The 16,890-nt window shown below is 45.4% G+C and overlaps 1 protein-coding gene across 1 annotated transcript in view; it reads left to right on the forward strand.

Annotated features, from left to right (window-relative positions):
- ATP6V1B1 (ATPase H+ transporting V1 subunit B1) overlaps positions 1-16,528 on the forward strand; it is a 39,904-nt gene extending 23,376 nt beyond the window's left edge. Inside the window, exons 3-14 of the mRNA XM_027840003.1 lie at positions 823-921; positions 2,195-2,288; positions 3,150-3,227; positions 4,135-4,274; positions 6,135-6,236; positions 7,032-7,129; positions 10,192-10,315; positions 10,670-10,820; positions 11,145-11,227; positions 12,040-12,144; positions 15,639-15,768; positions 15,882-16,528. Of these exons, the coding sequence (XP_027695804.1) occupies positions 823-921; positions 2,195-2,288; positions 3,150-3,227; positions 4,135-4,274; positions 6,135-6,236; positions 7,032-7,129; positions 10,192-10,315; positions 10,670-10,820; positions 11,145-11,227; positions 12,040-12,144; positions 15,639-15,768; positions 15,882-16,078 (1,401 nt within the window). The 3' untranslated portion in view covers positions 16,079-16,528. The remainder of the gene's footprint in view (positions 1-822; positions 922-2,194; positions 2,289-3,149; positions 3,228-4,134; positions 4,275-6,134; positions 6,237-7,031; positions 7,130-10,191; positions 10,316-10,669; positions 10,821-11,144; positions 11,228-12,039; positions 12,145-15,638; positions 15,769-15,881) is intronic.
- Positions 16,529-16,890: the final 362 nt, after the last annotated feature.

The following is a 16,890-nucleotide window of genomic DNA, read 5'->3' on the forward strand; positions in this document are numbered from 1 at the left end:
TTTGCTGTGTGACCTCAGCAAGTCACATCTCTTTGGTCATATTCCTTCCTTGATAAAATGAAGGAATTACAACCATACATGTATGTGATCAGGGTTTTATTTTTCTTTCTTTCTCAATTAGGAAGGGATGACAGAAGGAAAAGAAAGTGAATTTTCTCTGATACAAAATAAAATTTAATTTTCAAAGGAAAGAGCCCTGACCCCAAATTATGAAGAGCAGATGTGATTGTAGGGGAAAGACATCTAAATTCTACAGAAGAGGATGACATTTGGAGACTCAAGATCAGTCTGTGATCTGGGATCTCATTGATTGGGATGTTCTCTCCAATGACACAGCCAATCACAATCCATCCCACCTCCCCCTCCCCCAAAAAAATTGTTTAATGAAGGAGACTAGCTGACTTCCAGTGCCTTCAATGGTGTGCTGGTAAATGTTTAACAACCAGCTCTCTAGGGGAGGAAATGTATGAACAACACGCTTCTCAGCTGAATTTGCATTACTGTTGTTACATTTTCTTCAGTCTCAACAATCAACAAAACAGTAAATAAATCCCCAATTTGTAGCAAAGTTAATGAGCTGGTTCCCTTGGGCACCTGCTAGCTCTAACTGGATGAAATTTTACAAGAGAGGAAACCGCAGCTCATAGCAGTAAATGACTTGTGCAAGGTCACACAGTAAGTCGGTGCCAGAACCCTAACTCTGGACTCCTCGCCCTATGCATTCTTTTCCATATCACAGGAAGGAGTGGGTGGTTGATCAGTGTTGCCCTCTGCCCTCCTTGCTCTCACATCTTTTTCCTGGATACTCTGCATTCTCCCCAGTTTGCCCAATATGCTGAGATCGTCAACTTCACTCTCCCAAATGGCACTCAGAGAAGCGGGCAGGTCCTGGAGGTGGCTGGGACCAAGGCCATTGTTCAGGTAAGATGGCAGACTCCATGTGGGTAGGGAGACAGGGTTTACCCTCCCCCAGAACACCCTCCTCCTTCCTCTCTTCAAGGCCCAGATCAAATCCCACTTCTTCCAGGAAGACTTCCCCTGATACTACTGACAGGAGCACCTAGAATTTTCCTCAAGAAGCAGCCCTTGTCTAGACTGTTCTAGCTGGCTCTCAAACGGTTTTGTTGGTGTGAATAATGTCTCATCAACCACACTGGGAGTTTCCCAAGAGCAGGAACTATATATTCCTCCCTTGTCTCACCACACAGCATTCTATAAGGAATGACAACATAAACCCTTAAACATATGTATAAAATACATACAAAATTAATAAAAGGCAATTATAAAGTAACTAGTAGCTGGAGGATCAGAGAAGGTGACATTTAAGCTGAGCTCTGAAACAAACTAAGGATCAAAAGAGGCAGAGAGCATTCCAGCCTGAGGGCACAGCCTGGGCAAAGGTCCAGAGATAGGAAGTGAAATATCATGTATGAAGAAAAGTAAGAAGTTTGGCTGGACCACAGACTTCATGAACATGAGGAATGCATGATAATAAGGCTGGAAAGGCAGGTTGGAGTCAGGTTGCAAAGCTCCTTGAGGAAGGAGCTTCATTTTTATCTTTGTAGCCCCCAATGTCTGGCAGAGGAACCACTTAATAAATATTTTTTGGGATTCAATGACTGAATTGGATCCTGGTTCTCATATTTAGTCACTGGGTGACCAGAAACAAGTCCCTTAACCTCTCACCCCACAGCAATGTCAAGGACCTCCCTACTAAGTAACAAATATAGAATAGTTTGGGATCTTCATCAGTAAAAAGAGTCTCCAACTCAGTAAAATCATAGACCCTTGACCAATGGTCAAGTGACTTAATCTCTCCCAGCCTCAGTTCCCCCATCTATAAAATAGGAATTATAATACCTAGGACAGGCATCTCACAAAGCTGTTTGAGGATTAAATAGGGAAATGTATCAGAAACAATTGGGAAATGTTAAAGTTTTGATACTATTGTGTACATATAACAACATACAAATGCCTATGAAATGTAATATACAATAATAATAGTGGTGATGATGATAGCTGACAATTATACCAGGTGTCCCAAAAGTACCATGGCACAGTTTTAAGCTATTAAAACTATACTTGGTATTTAAACTTTTAAAGCTTAAAATTGTACAGTGACTTTGGGGACACCACATATAATTGTCGTTAGAACCAGCACCAGCACCCTCACCATCAACTTCTTGCCCCATAGGTATTTGAAGGGACGTCAGGGATTGATGCCCAGAAGACAACCTGTGAGTTTACTGGTGACATCCTCCGGACTCCTGTATCAGAAGACATGCTAGGTAAGGAATGAGGTTAGGAATGAACAACTCCAAACGCAGGCAAAATTGTCAGTCACCTCCAACACTGCAGGGACATCATAGCTGGGTGGAAAGAAAGTTAGAATTGGAGGCTGAGGTCAGGGGTTCAAATTTCACACCTGCCATTCATGACCTGTGTGACCTTGGGCAATTCATCTAATTTTTCTGGGCCTTAGTTTCCCCATCTGTAAAATGAAGGACCAGATGATTTCTAAGATCCCTTCCTGCCTAGAACATCAAATCGAGGGAGGACCTTAGAATATAGACTATCAGGGCTGGAAGGTCCCTTGGAACACCAAATGTCAGACCTAGGAAAAACCTTAGAATATAGAATATTAGAGCTGGAGGGACTGTCCAAGAGCATAATTACTTCCTCATTTAATAGATAAGGAAACAGATGCTCATAGAGGAAGTGACTTGCCTAAGGTCACCCAGCTAGTAATTAGTGGGACTGGGCTTAGAATCCAAGTCTTCTGAATTAGTCAAGCATTTTTCCCACTATCCCAAGATGCCTCTTGCACACGACACCCCAGGACCTTATCTGTTCCCAGAGCACTTCTCTACCACCCTTCCATGGCCCCACCTTTTCCTCTTCCATGCCCTGAAATTCCCCTCTATAAGAGTTGGTTCCCTTGGTGGGAATATTGTCCTCAGAAGACCCCTGTGAAAAATGGGACAGGGATTGGGAGAGAAAACTATTGGAAAAATCTCTGGATAGATGGAGGGTGTCCAGACAGGGAAATGGACAGTTAAGTAATTAACAGTTAACTTATGTCCTAATTTTTTCGGCACTCCAAATATTTCTCTATATTCCCTGACTTTTTCCTACTTCCTGCTTCTTAGGTCGAGTTTTCAATGGTTCTGGCAAACCCATTGACCAAGGGCCAGAGGTTATGGCTGAAGACTTTCTGGACATCAACGGTGAGTGACCAGTGGCTGTGAGTGGACCTCAGGACCTCTTTTCCCATCCCTAGGTACTATATCCAACTGCCCTTCATACCCTCTTCAGGTCCAAATATATCCATCTGCCCAACCATCTATCTCCTGAAACAAAAAATAGAAAAGGAAGAGAAAAGATCTGTTCAGCACTCTGAAGCCACACATCAACAATATCTGGCAGCATTCAGGACGTGCTGGAGCCAGCTCACACCAGCTTACTAGAGTGGATTGTTCAATTCTAGGTGTGAGTTTTTACACCTTGGAACTCAGCAAATGCTCCCAATCAGGGTCTGATTTATTGTTCTGTGGATTGTCTAGACCAGGGGTGGGGAACCTGTTGCCTCCGGAGGCCACACGTGGCCTTCTAGGTCCTTGGGTGTGGCCTTTTGACTGAGTCCAAGTTTTACAGAACAAATCCTTTTATTAAGGGGGTTTGTTCTGTGAAGTTTGGATTCAGTCAAAGTGCCACACTGGAGGACCTAGAGGGCCATGTGTGGCCTTAAGGCCACAGGTCCCCACCCTTGGATTAGATTTAAGAATGATGGAGAAACCATTAACAATGCAGATAAAAGTGTGGTCATTCCTCCAAAGTCTGTTTTTCCAGTCCCACCATAGGGCTCCCCACCTCCAACCTCAGCAAAGAAGGGAGGGGTTGCATTCTTTCACTCTTCTCTTGGACGTCCTTGACCCTTACAACAACACAGCAAAATATTGAATCCTAGACCCAGAAAGGGCCTTAGAATATAAAATGTCAATACTGTAAGAGACCTTAGAATACAGACAGTCAAATCAAGAAAGGACCTCAGGTTCAGAGCCTAGTGGACAAAGCAAATCCCATCCAAAACCCATCTCATCCCTTTCCTGTGTTCCCCCCACCTTCTCACCCCAGGTCAGCCAATCAACCCCCACAACCGAATCTACCCTGAGGAGATGATCCAGACTGGCATCTCACCCATCGATGTCATGAACAGCATTGCCCGGGGCCAGAAGATCCCCATCTTCTCTGCAGCGGGACTCCCCCACAATGAGGTAAGAAGAGAAGAGCTAGGCTGGTGTCCATTTGGGCATCCCTGGCACTCCCGGGGGAACCCCAGGGGTGGTGCCAAGCTTCACAGCTTGTCTGACCCTGGCCAAGTCTAGTGTCGTGGCCTCCCTCTTCCTCTAGGATGCACAAAAGCCCTGGATGCTTCCTGGGTCCCAATACAGGTCCTTAGGTTTATCAGTATATCAGTTCTGCATAGTAAAAAATAGTTTGGTTGGGAGTCTGGAAGACCTGGGTTCAAATCTTGCCTCTCACTCCTATTACCTGTGTGATCCTATGGAGGTGATCTATTCTCTTCCATCCTCAGTTTCCACAAATGTGAAGTGGGTACAAGAATACCTATAGTTCTGACCTAACTAGGTTACTATGAGGACCAAGTGAAAAAATGCACAAAAGCTTTCTATGTACTTTAAAGTGCCATATAATAAAAGCTGTCATTTTTGTAGTATGTTTTATATATATTAATTGTATTGTATTACATCACATAATAACATATATCATATCATATCATAATGTCATTGTGGCCAGAGAGCTGGCCTGGAATCAGGAATCATTATTATTGCTTTCATTTATTTATTTATTTGTTCATTCATTCATTCATTCATTTATTACAATATATTATTTTATTATTATACATTATTATTTCTTATGTTATATATTATATTATTAAATATATTTATTTGTTATAATGCATTATTTATTTATTATAACTAACATTTATATTGTGCTTTAAGGTTTGTGAAGCACTTTATTGTCACCTCCTTCGATCCTCGAAATAGCATACTGTGAAGTTGGTGTTATTATTTTCTCCTGTTTTACAGAGTGGGAAACTGAGGTAGGCAGAGATTAAGTGACTTGCCTAGAGTCTCACAGCTAGTAAGTGTTTGAGGCAGGATTTGAACTCAGGGCTTCCTGACTCCAACTGCAGCAGATACTCACTCTGTCATAAGCTTCCTTTAAGTTTCACCTACTGTTTTTAAGGGCCATTAGGGAATATCTAGTCCAAATCTCTCAGTGCACAGATTGAAAAACAAAAATCTGAAACTCAGAGAGGAAAAATGGCCTTCCCAAGATCATATACCTCATACATAGCAGAGCTAAGGTCTGGGTCCAGGTCATGCTCCCCTACCCCACCAGCAGTTGGGCTCCATTCTTTAACAGGAAAATGTCAACCTCCCCCAAGGCAGAATCCATTCCATCCTTTGAGCATGCCTTGGTTTCTCCATCTGATCATTTAGTCATTCTTATCCCCAAATACCAATACACATACACATATGTTTTATTGTTGTGTGGTTTATAACTCTTGACTTCATTTTGAGCTTCAGTCTTCCCGCCAAAGATGATGAGACATGATACAGCATGTTAAAAGGGCTCTGACTTAGCTATTCTCAGCAGTTCAGTGGTCCAAGACAACTCTGAAGGACTTGTGATGAAAAATGCTATCTGTTCCCAAAGACCTGATGGTGTCTGAATACAGACTGAAGCATACTTTTTTTTTCTTTATTTTTCTTGAGGGTTTTTTTGTCTTTTTTTTTCACAACATGACTGTTCTGGAAATGTTTTGCATGACTACATATGTATAACCTATATCAAATTGTTTGCCTTCTCAATGAGGGGTGGGGTGTGGGGAGGGAGGAGGGAGAGAATTTGGAACTCAAAGTTTTAAAAACGAATGTTAAAATTTTTTTCCATGCAACTGGGGAAAAATAAAATACTAAATAAATTGAAAAAATAAATAAATAAAAGCGTTCTGAACTCTCTGACGTCTCCTGGGATGGAACATGGACACCCCACGTTCTGATGCTAATGCCCTCTGTCTGTCTCTCTGTCTCTCTCCCCCCTAATAGATCGCTGCACAGATTTGCCGACAGGCGGGGCTGGTGAAAAAGTCTAAGGATGTCATTGATTATCATGAAGATAACTTTGCCATTGTGTTTGCAGCCATGGGGGTGAGCAAATCAGAAAGTGGGTCTGAGACGTTCATGGGGCAGGTTGGGGGGGGGGGGGGCGTGATGGTGTCAGTGGGAAGGGATCCTCTGTGATGGGTGGCTCCAGCCAGCTTAGAAGGAAAGAGAAAAAGAGGAAAGAAGGTCTTGGAGATAAGCGAAGTTAGCAGAGAATGGCTTCCAGTATAGCCCGGGGAAAGTGGAAGCTAAGGGAGAGGCGATAATTGTAGGGAGCAAGCGGAAGCCAGGCTGGGGAAGCTTGGAACTTCGGCCATAGCTCTCAGCAGAACTGTAACTAAGGCGTGGCGACGGGGCTTCCAGGATGGTGAGGCCGAGTTGAAAGGGGACGGACCGCACTAGCGGTTGGTCCTGCAGCGCATAGAAACCACAGAGCTTAGCGTCTAGTCAGCAAGGACAACTGGTGGGCCAGGGTTCCTAGGTGACATCATAGCTCCAGCTCTCAGTTTAAGCAACCGAGGCGTGGCTAAGGATCAGGGGGATAGATGGGCAGGCACCGCCCCGCCTCCGCTTCACAAACCCCACTTCCCCAGCTGCCCTTCACACCTGCCAAACCCCCATCTGCTTCAAGGCTGGCTCAGCTACGCTCTGAGGACGCCACAGAAAAATGCACATCCAGCCCCTGACCTTCAGAAAATCATCACCTTAGTTTAACAGTCCCAGTTGAAAAAACAGATATATTGTCTCCTTCTTTCCATCCTATCATCCAGTGGGGAGGGAGAGAGCTATCGTCTTTCCTGTCTCCACCTCATCTGTGATTTTCCCCCACTCTATGACCAGGTAAACATGGAGACGGCTCGATTCTTCAAGTGCGACTTTGAGCAGAATGGCACCATGGGCAACGTCTGCCTGTTCCTGAACCTGGCCAACGACCCCACGTGAGCCCCCTAACTCCTTGGAACCCTTTTCCCCACCCGGCCCATACGTATTAAAAGGCTCCGAACTCTCTGAGGTTTCCTAGGATGGAACTTGGACTTTGTCTGTCTTTGTCTCTGATGCGCTCTCTGTCTCTCTCCGTCTCTGTCTCTCTTTGTCTCTCTGTCTGTCTGTCTCTCTCTGTCTCTATACTCTATCTCTGTCTCCCTCTGTGTGTGTCTCTTGGTCTCTCTGTCTCTGTCTGTCTCTGTCTCTGTCTCTCTTTCTCTCTCAAAACTCACTCACTGAGTGTCTCCTATGCACTCAGCACAACGGCATACAAAATTTAGAGAAGAAGAGGTCCCTGCCCTGCAAGAGCTAACAATCCCTTGAGAGAAATAAGAGGGTTAGCACCTTTCTCCTGAGGGAGGCTGGCGGAGATCGCTTCCAAACATAAGACTTGGGCTATGACCACTGCCGTCCAGGATCGTGCGCACCACAGAACCGTAGAGTGTGCATGCTGGAAGAAACCTTAGAGACCCTAGGTAGTGAGAGAGACTGGACCTAGGACTGAAGCATTGACAAAGGGAACTCCCAGGTGAGGAAAGTCCCTCTACTATTGTAGAGAAGCTCCTGGTCTCAGAGAGTTTCACAGACCATTGCGAGAGAACGAGTTTTGCCCAGGGTCACTCAATCTGCATGGGTCGAAGGCAGACTTTGGACCTGGGTCTTTCTGGGTCTGAGGCTGGTACTCTTTCTATGACATCGCGCTGCCTCTAGGGATCATGGGATCACAGATGGAGAGCTGGCAGGAACGTCAGAGACCATCAAGCTCAAGCCTCGAATTTTATAAAGGAGAACACTGAGGCCCCCGAATCATCCAGCGAGTCAGGGGCAAAGCTAGACTCCAGCTCAGGTCCCGGGAGTGGTCGTGACTTAGCAACGCTACCAGTAGCTGAAGCATCTCCCAGATGGTGTGACGGCTTGCAGCACCGGAGTCAGCCACTTAGTAACTGTGTGACCCTGGGCAAGTCACAGCCTCTCTCTCAGCCTCAGCCTCCTTCTCTGAGATTCCATTGATAATATCACCCATTTGCTACAATAATAACAAGGTTGAGGATTAAATGAGATAATATATGGAGACCATTCTGCAAACCTTAAAACACTATATAAACGTGAGTTATTATTCTCATCCAGAACTCTGCTTGTCTCCTTTCTCCCCTCCCTTCAAAGTCAGACAAGACACTGCTTTCCACCTCTGGATACATGTTCCTTTGTCCCTTGGACACTCTAGCCTTGCTGGTCCCCATCTCTAGGTCACCCCCGCTCTCCATCATCTTATCAATGAGAGGCAGTGTAGCACAGTGGTTAGGGCGATGGGTGTGGAGGCAGCACCAAGACCTGCCTTCCAGTCCTAGCGCTTGAGGGAAACTCTCCCCCCCTTCCCAGGAGTTTCCCGAGACTGGGGTTTCTTCCAAGTCCCCACACAACAGGGTGAAAGCCAATGGCCAGTCTCTGCAGCTACTGATCCTCCCCTCCTGGAGATGGGCAAAGGATTCCCTGGCCTCAACAGCACTGGTTTGTGCCCCTCTACCTAGCAAATAGCAAACATATCTTATCTGCCTTCTAAGCAGAGAGTACAGGGCATTCCCACGTTCACGTCCCTCTTCTCTTCAACACTTACTAGTTGTGTGACTATGAACAAGTCACTGAGACTGTCTAAGCCTCAGTTTTCTCATCTGTATAGTGGGGCAGTAATACGCACAGCCTCTGCCTCACCAGGTTATTGTGAGACTGAAATGAAGTAACATGCGTAAAGTACCTTACAAGTTCCAGCTATTACTATTACACCCGAGGCTCTGAATGCTGCTGGAATAAGCCACAAAACCTCAGTGCCATGTCCCACTACGGATTCATTTTGATTTTCAGTTCCAAATTCCTCCTCCCTCGCCCTCCTCCACTCATTGGGAAGGCAAGAAAGACAAAAGCCATTACTAATATGTACGGTCATGCAAAACCAATTCCTACATGAGCTATGTCCAAAAAGAAGAGGAAAAAATAAACAGAAAAAAAGAGAGAGGAGAAAGTCTGCTGCAGTCTGACCAGCGAGTTCCTCAGCTCTCTATCCAGAAGTGGATAGCATGTTCCATTGTGAGGAAGACACTATATTTCAACCAGCTTCCCATTTCCCGGACTTTCCAGTTTGGGGGTTGTGGGAAGGGACGTGTTTAAACCGTCAAACTGACCTTTAGCCAATACGAGACATCCCATCATCAAACTCCAAGTCTTGACTCAGATGTCTCCCCGTGTCTGCAGCATACTCCTCCCCCTCCTGTCCCCCCTCTTCCCACATCCAGCCTTTCTTGACTGTCCTGTGTTGCTTTGGAGTAACCAGAAAGTCACCATGGCAAAGTAGATAGAGCCAGCCTGGAACAAGAAACAATAATGGCTAACATTGATATAGCACTTCAAGTTTGTCAAAAGTTTTACATGTGTTACTTCATCAATCCTCAAAACAACCCTGGAGGTAGGTGCATTTTATAGGAGAGGAAACTGAAACGGACAGAGGTTAAGTGACTTGCCCAGGGTCACACAGCTAGTAAGTAGCATTTGAATTCAGGTCTACCCAACTCCAAGTCCACTTAGCTGCCCACCTGGGTTCAAGTCCCACTTCTGATATAGATCCCAGGTACATCACTCAACCTCTCAATGGCTCAGGCAGCTCGCTAAGATTAAATGGTTACAGAGCAGGGGCCAGTTAGCATGGGTGGAAGGTATGTCCTCTACCAAGGAAAACACATCCAAAAGAAAGTCCCATCCATGAAGAAAAACATTCCTTAGCAAATGTTGTATCCCCCCAACCAAGGCAACCTTCTTAAAGGGTCAATTATGTTTTTGTCTGTGTATCTTAAGCCTTGGCACTGTGCCTGGAACATAGCAGGTGCTTATTCTGTTCAACTGAATTGAATTGAATTGGAACTACGGAGGTAACCTCACCCAGTTCTCTGACCCAAACTGCACATGCCCAGAAGCCCAGGTTAAACCTGAGTTCTTTAACTCCCTTCTCCACCCCTCATACCCCTAGGATCGAAAGGATCATCACACCCCGCCTGGCCCTGACTACAGCTGAGTTCCTTGCCTATCAATGTGAGAAGCATGTGTTAGTCATACTAACAGACATGAGCTCCTATGCAGAGGCCCTGAGAGAGGTGAGGCTGGGGGCTGGGGGGAGGGGACAGGCACCAGAGTGTGTGTGTAGGGGGTGGTGAATGGGCAGGGAGGCAGTAGGAAGGCATCATTCCGATCCCTCCTTGAATCCAGGAACTCTGGGAGAAGAGACAGATGGTGGACCTCAACCCCGTTGACAAATTTTTCTATTCTTGTTTCTCTATTTATCTCTCTGCTTTTCTATTGTATCTGCCTTGGTCTATCTCTCTTCCTGCCTCTCTATTGCTATTTCTGTCTCTTGTCTCTGTCTCCATTTATTCCCATGTCTGCTTTGTCTCTGGGTGACTCTCTCTGAGTTGATGTCTCTCTCTGCTGTCTGTGGTGGGCACATCCAGGTCTCAGCTGCCAGGGAGGAGGTACCTGGCCGACGTGGTTTCCCTGGGTACATGTACACGGATCTGGCTACCATCTATGAGCGGGCAGGCCGAGTGGAAGGCCGGGGAGGTTCCATCACACAGATCCCCATTCTCACAATGCCCAATGATGGTGAGGACTTGCCTGCCAGCTTCCTCCCCACCCCAAACAATTTCCCTTGCTATCTCTCCCCTTGCTTAAGTCCCACCCCCCACTCCTACCCAGAATCAGTTGTCTCCAAGGCAGTCAGCCTTGGAGAACATTGACAAGTCCTTTGACCACCCTGTGCCTTGGTTTCTCCATTTGTAAAATAAAGAGGGTTGAACTAGGTGTCTTCTAAAGTTCCTTCCAACTCCAATAAATCTATGATCCTCTGCTATTCATTGGAGGAGATGTTTGGTCTGAAGGGGAAAACATGGTTCCCAGTCCCACTAACGTCCAAACTCTCTATTCCAGATATCACCCACCCCATCCCTGACCTGACTGGTTTCATTACCGAGGGACAGATCTATGTGGACAGACAACTGCACAACAGACAGGTACCGGCAGCTTCCCTCCCCTTGGTGTTCTTCCTGCTCGATGCTGCTTTTCTCTCCCAGCCCACATGGTCTTTGAACCACTCAGAGGGATAACTATAAGTAGACGCCTCATTTCCACAGTCAGTTAAGAGAAGGGATATAGTCATAGGAAGGATGTGATGCTCCCTCCTTTTACAAGTGGGGAAACTGAGGCCAAGAGAGGTTGAGGAACTTGCCCAAAATCACACAGTTAGTAAATGGCAGAGTCGGGATTCAAACCCAGGGCCTCTGACTTCAAATCCAGCACTCACTCCATTCCTGAAAATGGCATTCTCCCAGCTCCCCAAAACATCAGTGTGTTCTAATGGCCTAGAATTTGGGAATAAAGCCATATGTCTTTTCTCTTTTTCCTCTCCTCCCCTACCTCATCCTGATTAGAAAAAGAGAATCCTGAGGCCAAAAAATTAACCCACTCATAAGCCATCCAGTTGGCTTCTTATCTTTGACCAATGGGGAGAGGACATTCACTGAGCTATCAGCCAGTCAATAAACATTTATTAAGCACTGACTGTGTGCCACATGCTGTGCTAGACTCTGGAGATAAAAAGAAAGGCAAAATCAGGTTCACACTAGAGGCACTCCCCTCTTCTAAAGGAGAAGTCAGCCAACAACTTTGTACACTCAGGATTTATACAGAGTGGAAAGAGGCACCAGTGGTGTCACCAGACCTAGAGAGAATCCAGGAGGGTGGTCACTGCTCATTGGTGCTGAATAGGTTTCCCCACTTCCCTTTCTGCTCCATCCTAACCCGTTATCCCTTTCTACTCCCTCAGATCTACCCTCCCATCAACGTGCTTCCCTCCCTCTCCCGTCTGATGAAGTCAGCCATTGGCGAAGGCATGACAAGGAAGGACCACGGTGACGTCTCGAACCAGCTGGTAAGGAAAGGACGCTGGGGAACAGGCCAGGTGCAGAGTCGCTGATTACTCCATTTCAGAGTACAGAGGGCTCAGCTCTGCTACATGTCCACGACGATAGACGCCCTTTTCCAAAGTCTTTCGTTTGTTTAGGGGATGGAGTTGACCTTTAACTAATACCTTCTTCCTCTGAGATCTTGTCACGGCTATGAGCGTGGTCATGACTCTGGGTTCTTAAAGGCTGCACCAGCACAACTTGAGCTGGGCAAGCTTCTGATACTGACCTTCAGAGAGACTCATCAGGAGCAGCAAGGTGGTGGAGTGGAGAGTCCAAAAGTTAGAGTCGGGAAGACCTGAGTTCAAATCCTGCCCAGACACTTACCAGCCACATGACCCTAGGCAAATCACTTATCCTCCACGTGCCTCCGTTTATTCATCTGTAAGAGGGGGGTGGTAATAGCACCTACTTCACAAAATAGTTGTAAGGATGAAATAAGATAATTTTTATAAAACCCTTAGCACATAGTAGTCACTTAATAAATGCTTATTAAAATTTTTAAATCACCAGATTAGCCAATAGAGGAATGAAAATTTTTGGCCAAACTACCGCTTTTAGACCATCTACTAAGCTACAGAAGAGCTGCAATCTAGCTCAATGGAAGTGAGCTAAAACTGGAAAACAGTATGGCAGAAACTAGGCAGACCAACATCTTATACCATATACCAAAATAAAGTCAAAATGGGTACACAATTTTGATATAAAGGCTGATACTACAAAGCAAACTGGGAGAGCAAGGAATAGTTTACTTGTTGGGTTCATGGAGAACAGAAGAATTTATGACCAAACAAGAGATAGAGAACATTATGAAATGCAAAATGAATAATTTTGATTACATTAAATTGAAAAGGGGCATCCAGGTGGTACAATGGATAGAGCACCAGCCCTGGAATCAGGAGGACCTGAGTTCAAATCTGGCCTCAGACACATAACACTTACCAGCTGTATGACCCTGCGCAAGTCACTTAACCCCATTGCCTAGCCAAAAAAAAAAAAAAAAATACATTAAATTGAAAAGTTTTTGTACAAACAAAGCCAATGCAACCAAGATTAGGAAAGAAGCAGAAAACTGGGAAAGAATTTTTACAACCACTGTCTCTGATAAAGGCCTCATTTCTAAAATATATAGAGAACTAAGTCGAATTTATAAAAATACAAGTCATTTCCTAATTGATAAATGGTCAAAGGATATGAACAGGCAGTTTTCAGATAAAGAAAATAAAGCTATCTATAGTCATATGAAAAAATGCTCTAAATCACTATTGATTAGAGAAATGCAAATCAAAACGACTCTGAGGTACCACATCACACCTATCAGATTGGCTAACATGACAAAACAGGAAAATGATAAATGTTGGAGAAGATGTGGGAAAACTGGAACACTAATGCACTGTTGGTGGAGTTATGAACTGATCCAACCATTCTGGAGAGCAATTTGGAACTATGCCCAAAGGGCTATAAAAATATGCATAAATTTTGACTCACTTCTAGGTCTGTATCCCAAAGAGATCATAAAAATGGGAAAAGGACACACGTGTACAAAAATATTTACAGCAGCTCTTTCTGTGGTGGTAAAGAATTGGAAATTGAGGGGATGCCCATCAATTGGGAAATGGCTGAATAAGCTGTGGTATATGAATGTAATGGAATGATATTGTGCTATAAGAAACTATGAGCAGGTGGACTTCAGAAAAACCTGGAAAGACTTGTTTGGACTGATGCTGAGTGAAGCGAGCAGAACCAGGAGAACTTTGTACATAGTAACAGTCACATTATGAGATGACTAACTTTGATAGACTTAGCCCTTCTCAGCAATACAAGGATCTAAGACATCTCCAAAAGTCTCATGATGGAAAATGCTATGACTGTAGATGGAAGCATACTATTTGCTCTTTTTTGTCTTCTGTTTTGTTTTGTTTCCTCTTTCTTGTGGTTCCTCCGATTGGTCCTAATTCTTCTTTACAACATGACTAATGTGAAAATATGTTTAATAGGAAAAAAAATAGTTTTTAGAAATCTTCTCAAATTTCTCTGAATTTTTCCTATTCAGTCTTTTCTAAGATTCTTTCCAACTCTAAATCTATGATTCTATGACCAGTATAGCACTTGCTGCCCCCCCACCACAGGACCCATCCAAAAAAAAAAAAGCTATCCCATATGCCAGGTTCATTATATTCATCTAGCTCACAAGCCCACCAACATATTTTCCTTTTACCAGTCAACCAGATGCCACATTGATTCAAGGCAAAAGACATTTAATTAAACAACATAACAAATTAAATGGCAAGAAAATATACCCTGCATAATGTTCACAAGGTGTACCTCCCCACGTTGCCAGTGGAGGAAGGTACATATGCAGAGTACACACGTTGCCAGGGAATATGCATGGAAGGTATTTACATGAGCACCTGTGACCTGGGAATAGATAAAGTGGGCACACACCTGGGTAACACATCAGTGCCTGGAGCCTCATACTTGTTGACTTACTGACGGACTGATGGGAGTTTGCCAGGAACAGATGTGTTGAGGATACCTCCACGAAGAATACATATATAAGCACATGTATGGCTTAGGGCACATGAAAGGTTGGGTCAATTCACCTGCAAGTCTGTAGAGTTCGTGATATTCTCTCTGGTGAGGCAAATGAGCAGCCACTAACTAGTTGGGAGACCTTGATTGATGGAATAGAATGGAAGGGAAAGACAGTACAACGTAATGGAAAGATTCCCGGAATATATAGTCAGGGGACTTGGGTTGGAGTCCTATTCTGATACTTGGTCACTGCGTAAGCCTGGGCGTGACGATAAGTGTTTATTGACTGACTGACTGACCTCTGGAACGTCAGTTTCATCATCTGTGAACTGGGGATAATGATTAACTTATTACCTAGCCCCCTGAGCTGAGGTTCTTTGCTCAAGGTAGAGTACTTCTAGGCCTTTCTTCATACTGTCAGGGCTTAGCACAACTTAAATACTTAAATGCTTGTTGACTGTGAGTTATTCTTATTCTCTGAACCTCAACTTTTCCATCTGGAAATTCAGGGGAGTTGGGCTAGATCAGCCAGGATCATGGATTTAGAGCTGGAAGGATCCTTGGATGTCATAGAATACAATCCTCCACTTAACAGAAGAGAACCAGAGAGGTTATGACTGACCCAGGGTCACACAAGCTAGTAAGTGTCTGAGACAGGATTGGAACCCAGGTCTTCCTGACTGCACGATGCTCCCTATCTAAGGTTCCTTCCAGCTCCCAACCCTGTGATTAGCTGACTTCTGAGGGAAGTCCAAATTCTGAAATTCTGTGAAACCCAAGGTAAGGTTATAGGGAGGGAATTTTGGGAAAGGGAAGGAAAGACTTCCAAAGCCTCAAGTCGCCCTGTGCCAGCCTCTCTAAGAGACCGGCTGAATGTCCAGGGGCTCAGACCTCAAGCCCTATCCATCTCTTTCCCTCCCTGCAGTACGCTTGCTACGCCATTGGGAAGGATGTCCAGGCCATGAAGGCCGTGGTGGGGGAGGAGGCCTTGACCTCGGATGACCTGCTGTACCTTGAGTTTCTGCAGAAGTTTGAGAAGAATTTCATCAACCAGGGTAGGAGGACTTGGGGGGAGGAGGGGTCCCCCGGAAGGATTGAGAAAGAGGGGGGCGAACATCTGTCTGAGCCTGTGTCAGCCCCCTTCTAGGTTTCTCCCCCTCTTCCCCAGGCCCCTACGAAAACCGCAGCGTGTTTGAGTCCCTGGACCTTGGCTGGCAGCTGTTACGCATCTTCCCCAAAGAGATGCTCAAACGGATACCCCAGAGCGTCATAGAGGAGTTCTACCCTCGAGAGAGCTTGCACCAGGCCCTGCCTCCGAGCCCAGGCCCCACTGATGCCTCTGACACCTCTCACTCCATGCTCTAGGGCTGCCCCTAGATCCCACTCTCCGCACTGACCCCTCCTGTGGGACCATGCCTTATGCCCACTCCCTCCACTGACCTCTCCCTAGCCCTTGTTCTGGGGCCTTTGGTACGCTCTGGTCTCCATTCTGCACCCCTCCCCCTCACTGATGGCTACCACCACCCAACCTGAGCTCCACCTGCATCCCCCTCCAGTCAAATACTTTTGGTGTATCTCTGTCCCCCAGACTTCTGTTCCTCCTCCCTTCCATCACTTCCCCTCCCCTCCTTCCTACAAATAAGGAAACCTCCGTGCTCGAGCCCCACCCTAGACCCTTCCCCAGAGGCCAAGTCATTCTATCATTTCCTTTGGATACTAGCAGAGAGGAGAAAATGGAGAAGAAAGAAATCAGAGAACAGCTCCCTACCCTGCTAACTTCAGCTACTATCTTTTATTAAAAATTCCGTTGCTTAAGAAGAGTACACAGGTGTGTGGTGGTGGGGGGGGGGGGGGCTTGGCTAATCAATCAATAAACATTTAGGAAGCGCCTACTATGCACCAGGCACTGTGCTTAGTGCTAGGGATACAGAAAGAGGCAAAAAAGAAAATGGGCCCTGGCCTCAAGAAACTTACCGTCTAATGGGAGAAACAACATGCAAACAAATATAGACTCCTAACTGTCTGCCAGGGTTCTCCTAGTGATCGTTAGGTCACTTACAAATCCTAATTCTCTACCAGTTCCAGATTCCCCCAGGCTACCCCTTTCCCTTATCTGAGGGAAATGGAAAGTGCAAGTTAAGGGGGTAGGGGGAGGGGAGGTAGTTAGAAGACAATAA

The sequence above is a fragment of the Vombatus ursinus genome, unplaced genomic scaffold (genome assembly GCF_900497805.2).
Source record: "Vombatus ursinus unplaced genomic scaffold, bare-nosed wombat genome assembly UNPS02014837.1, whole genome shotgun sequence".
Taxonomy (NCBI): Eukaryota; Metazoa; Chordata; class Mammalia; order Diprotodontia; family Vombatidae; genus Vombatus; species Vombatus ursinus.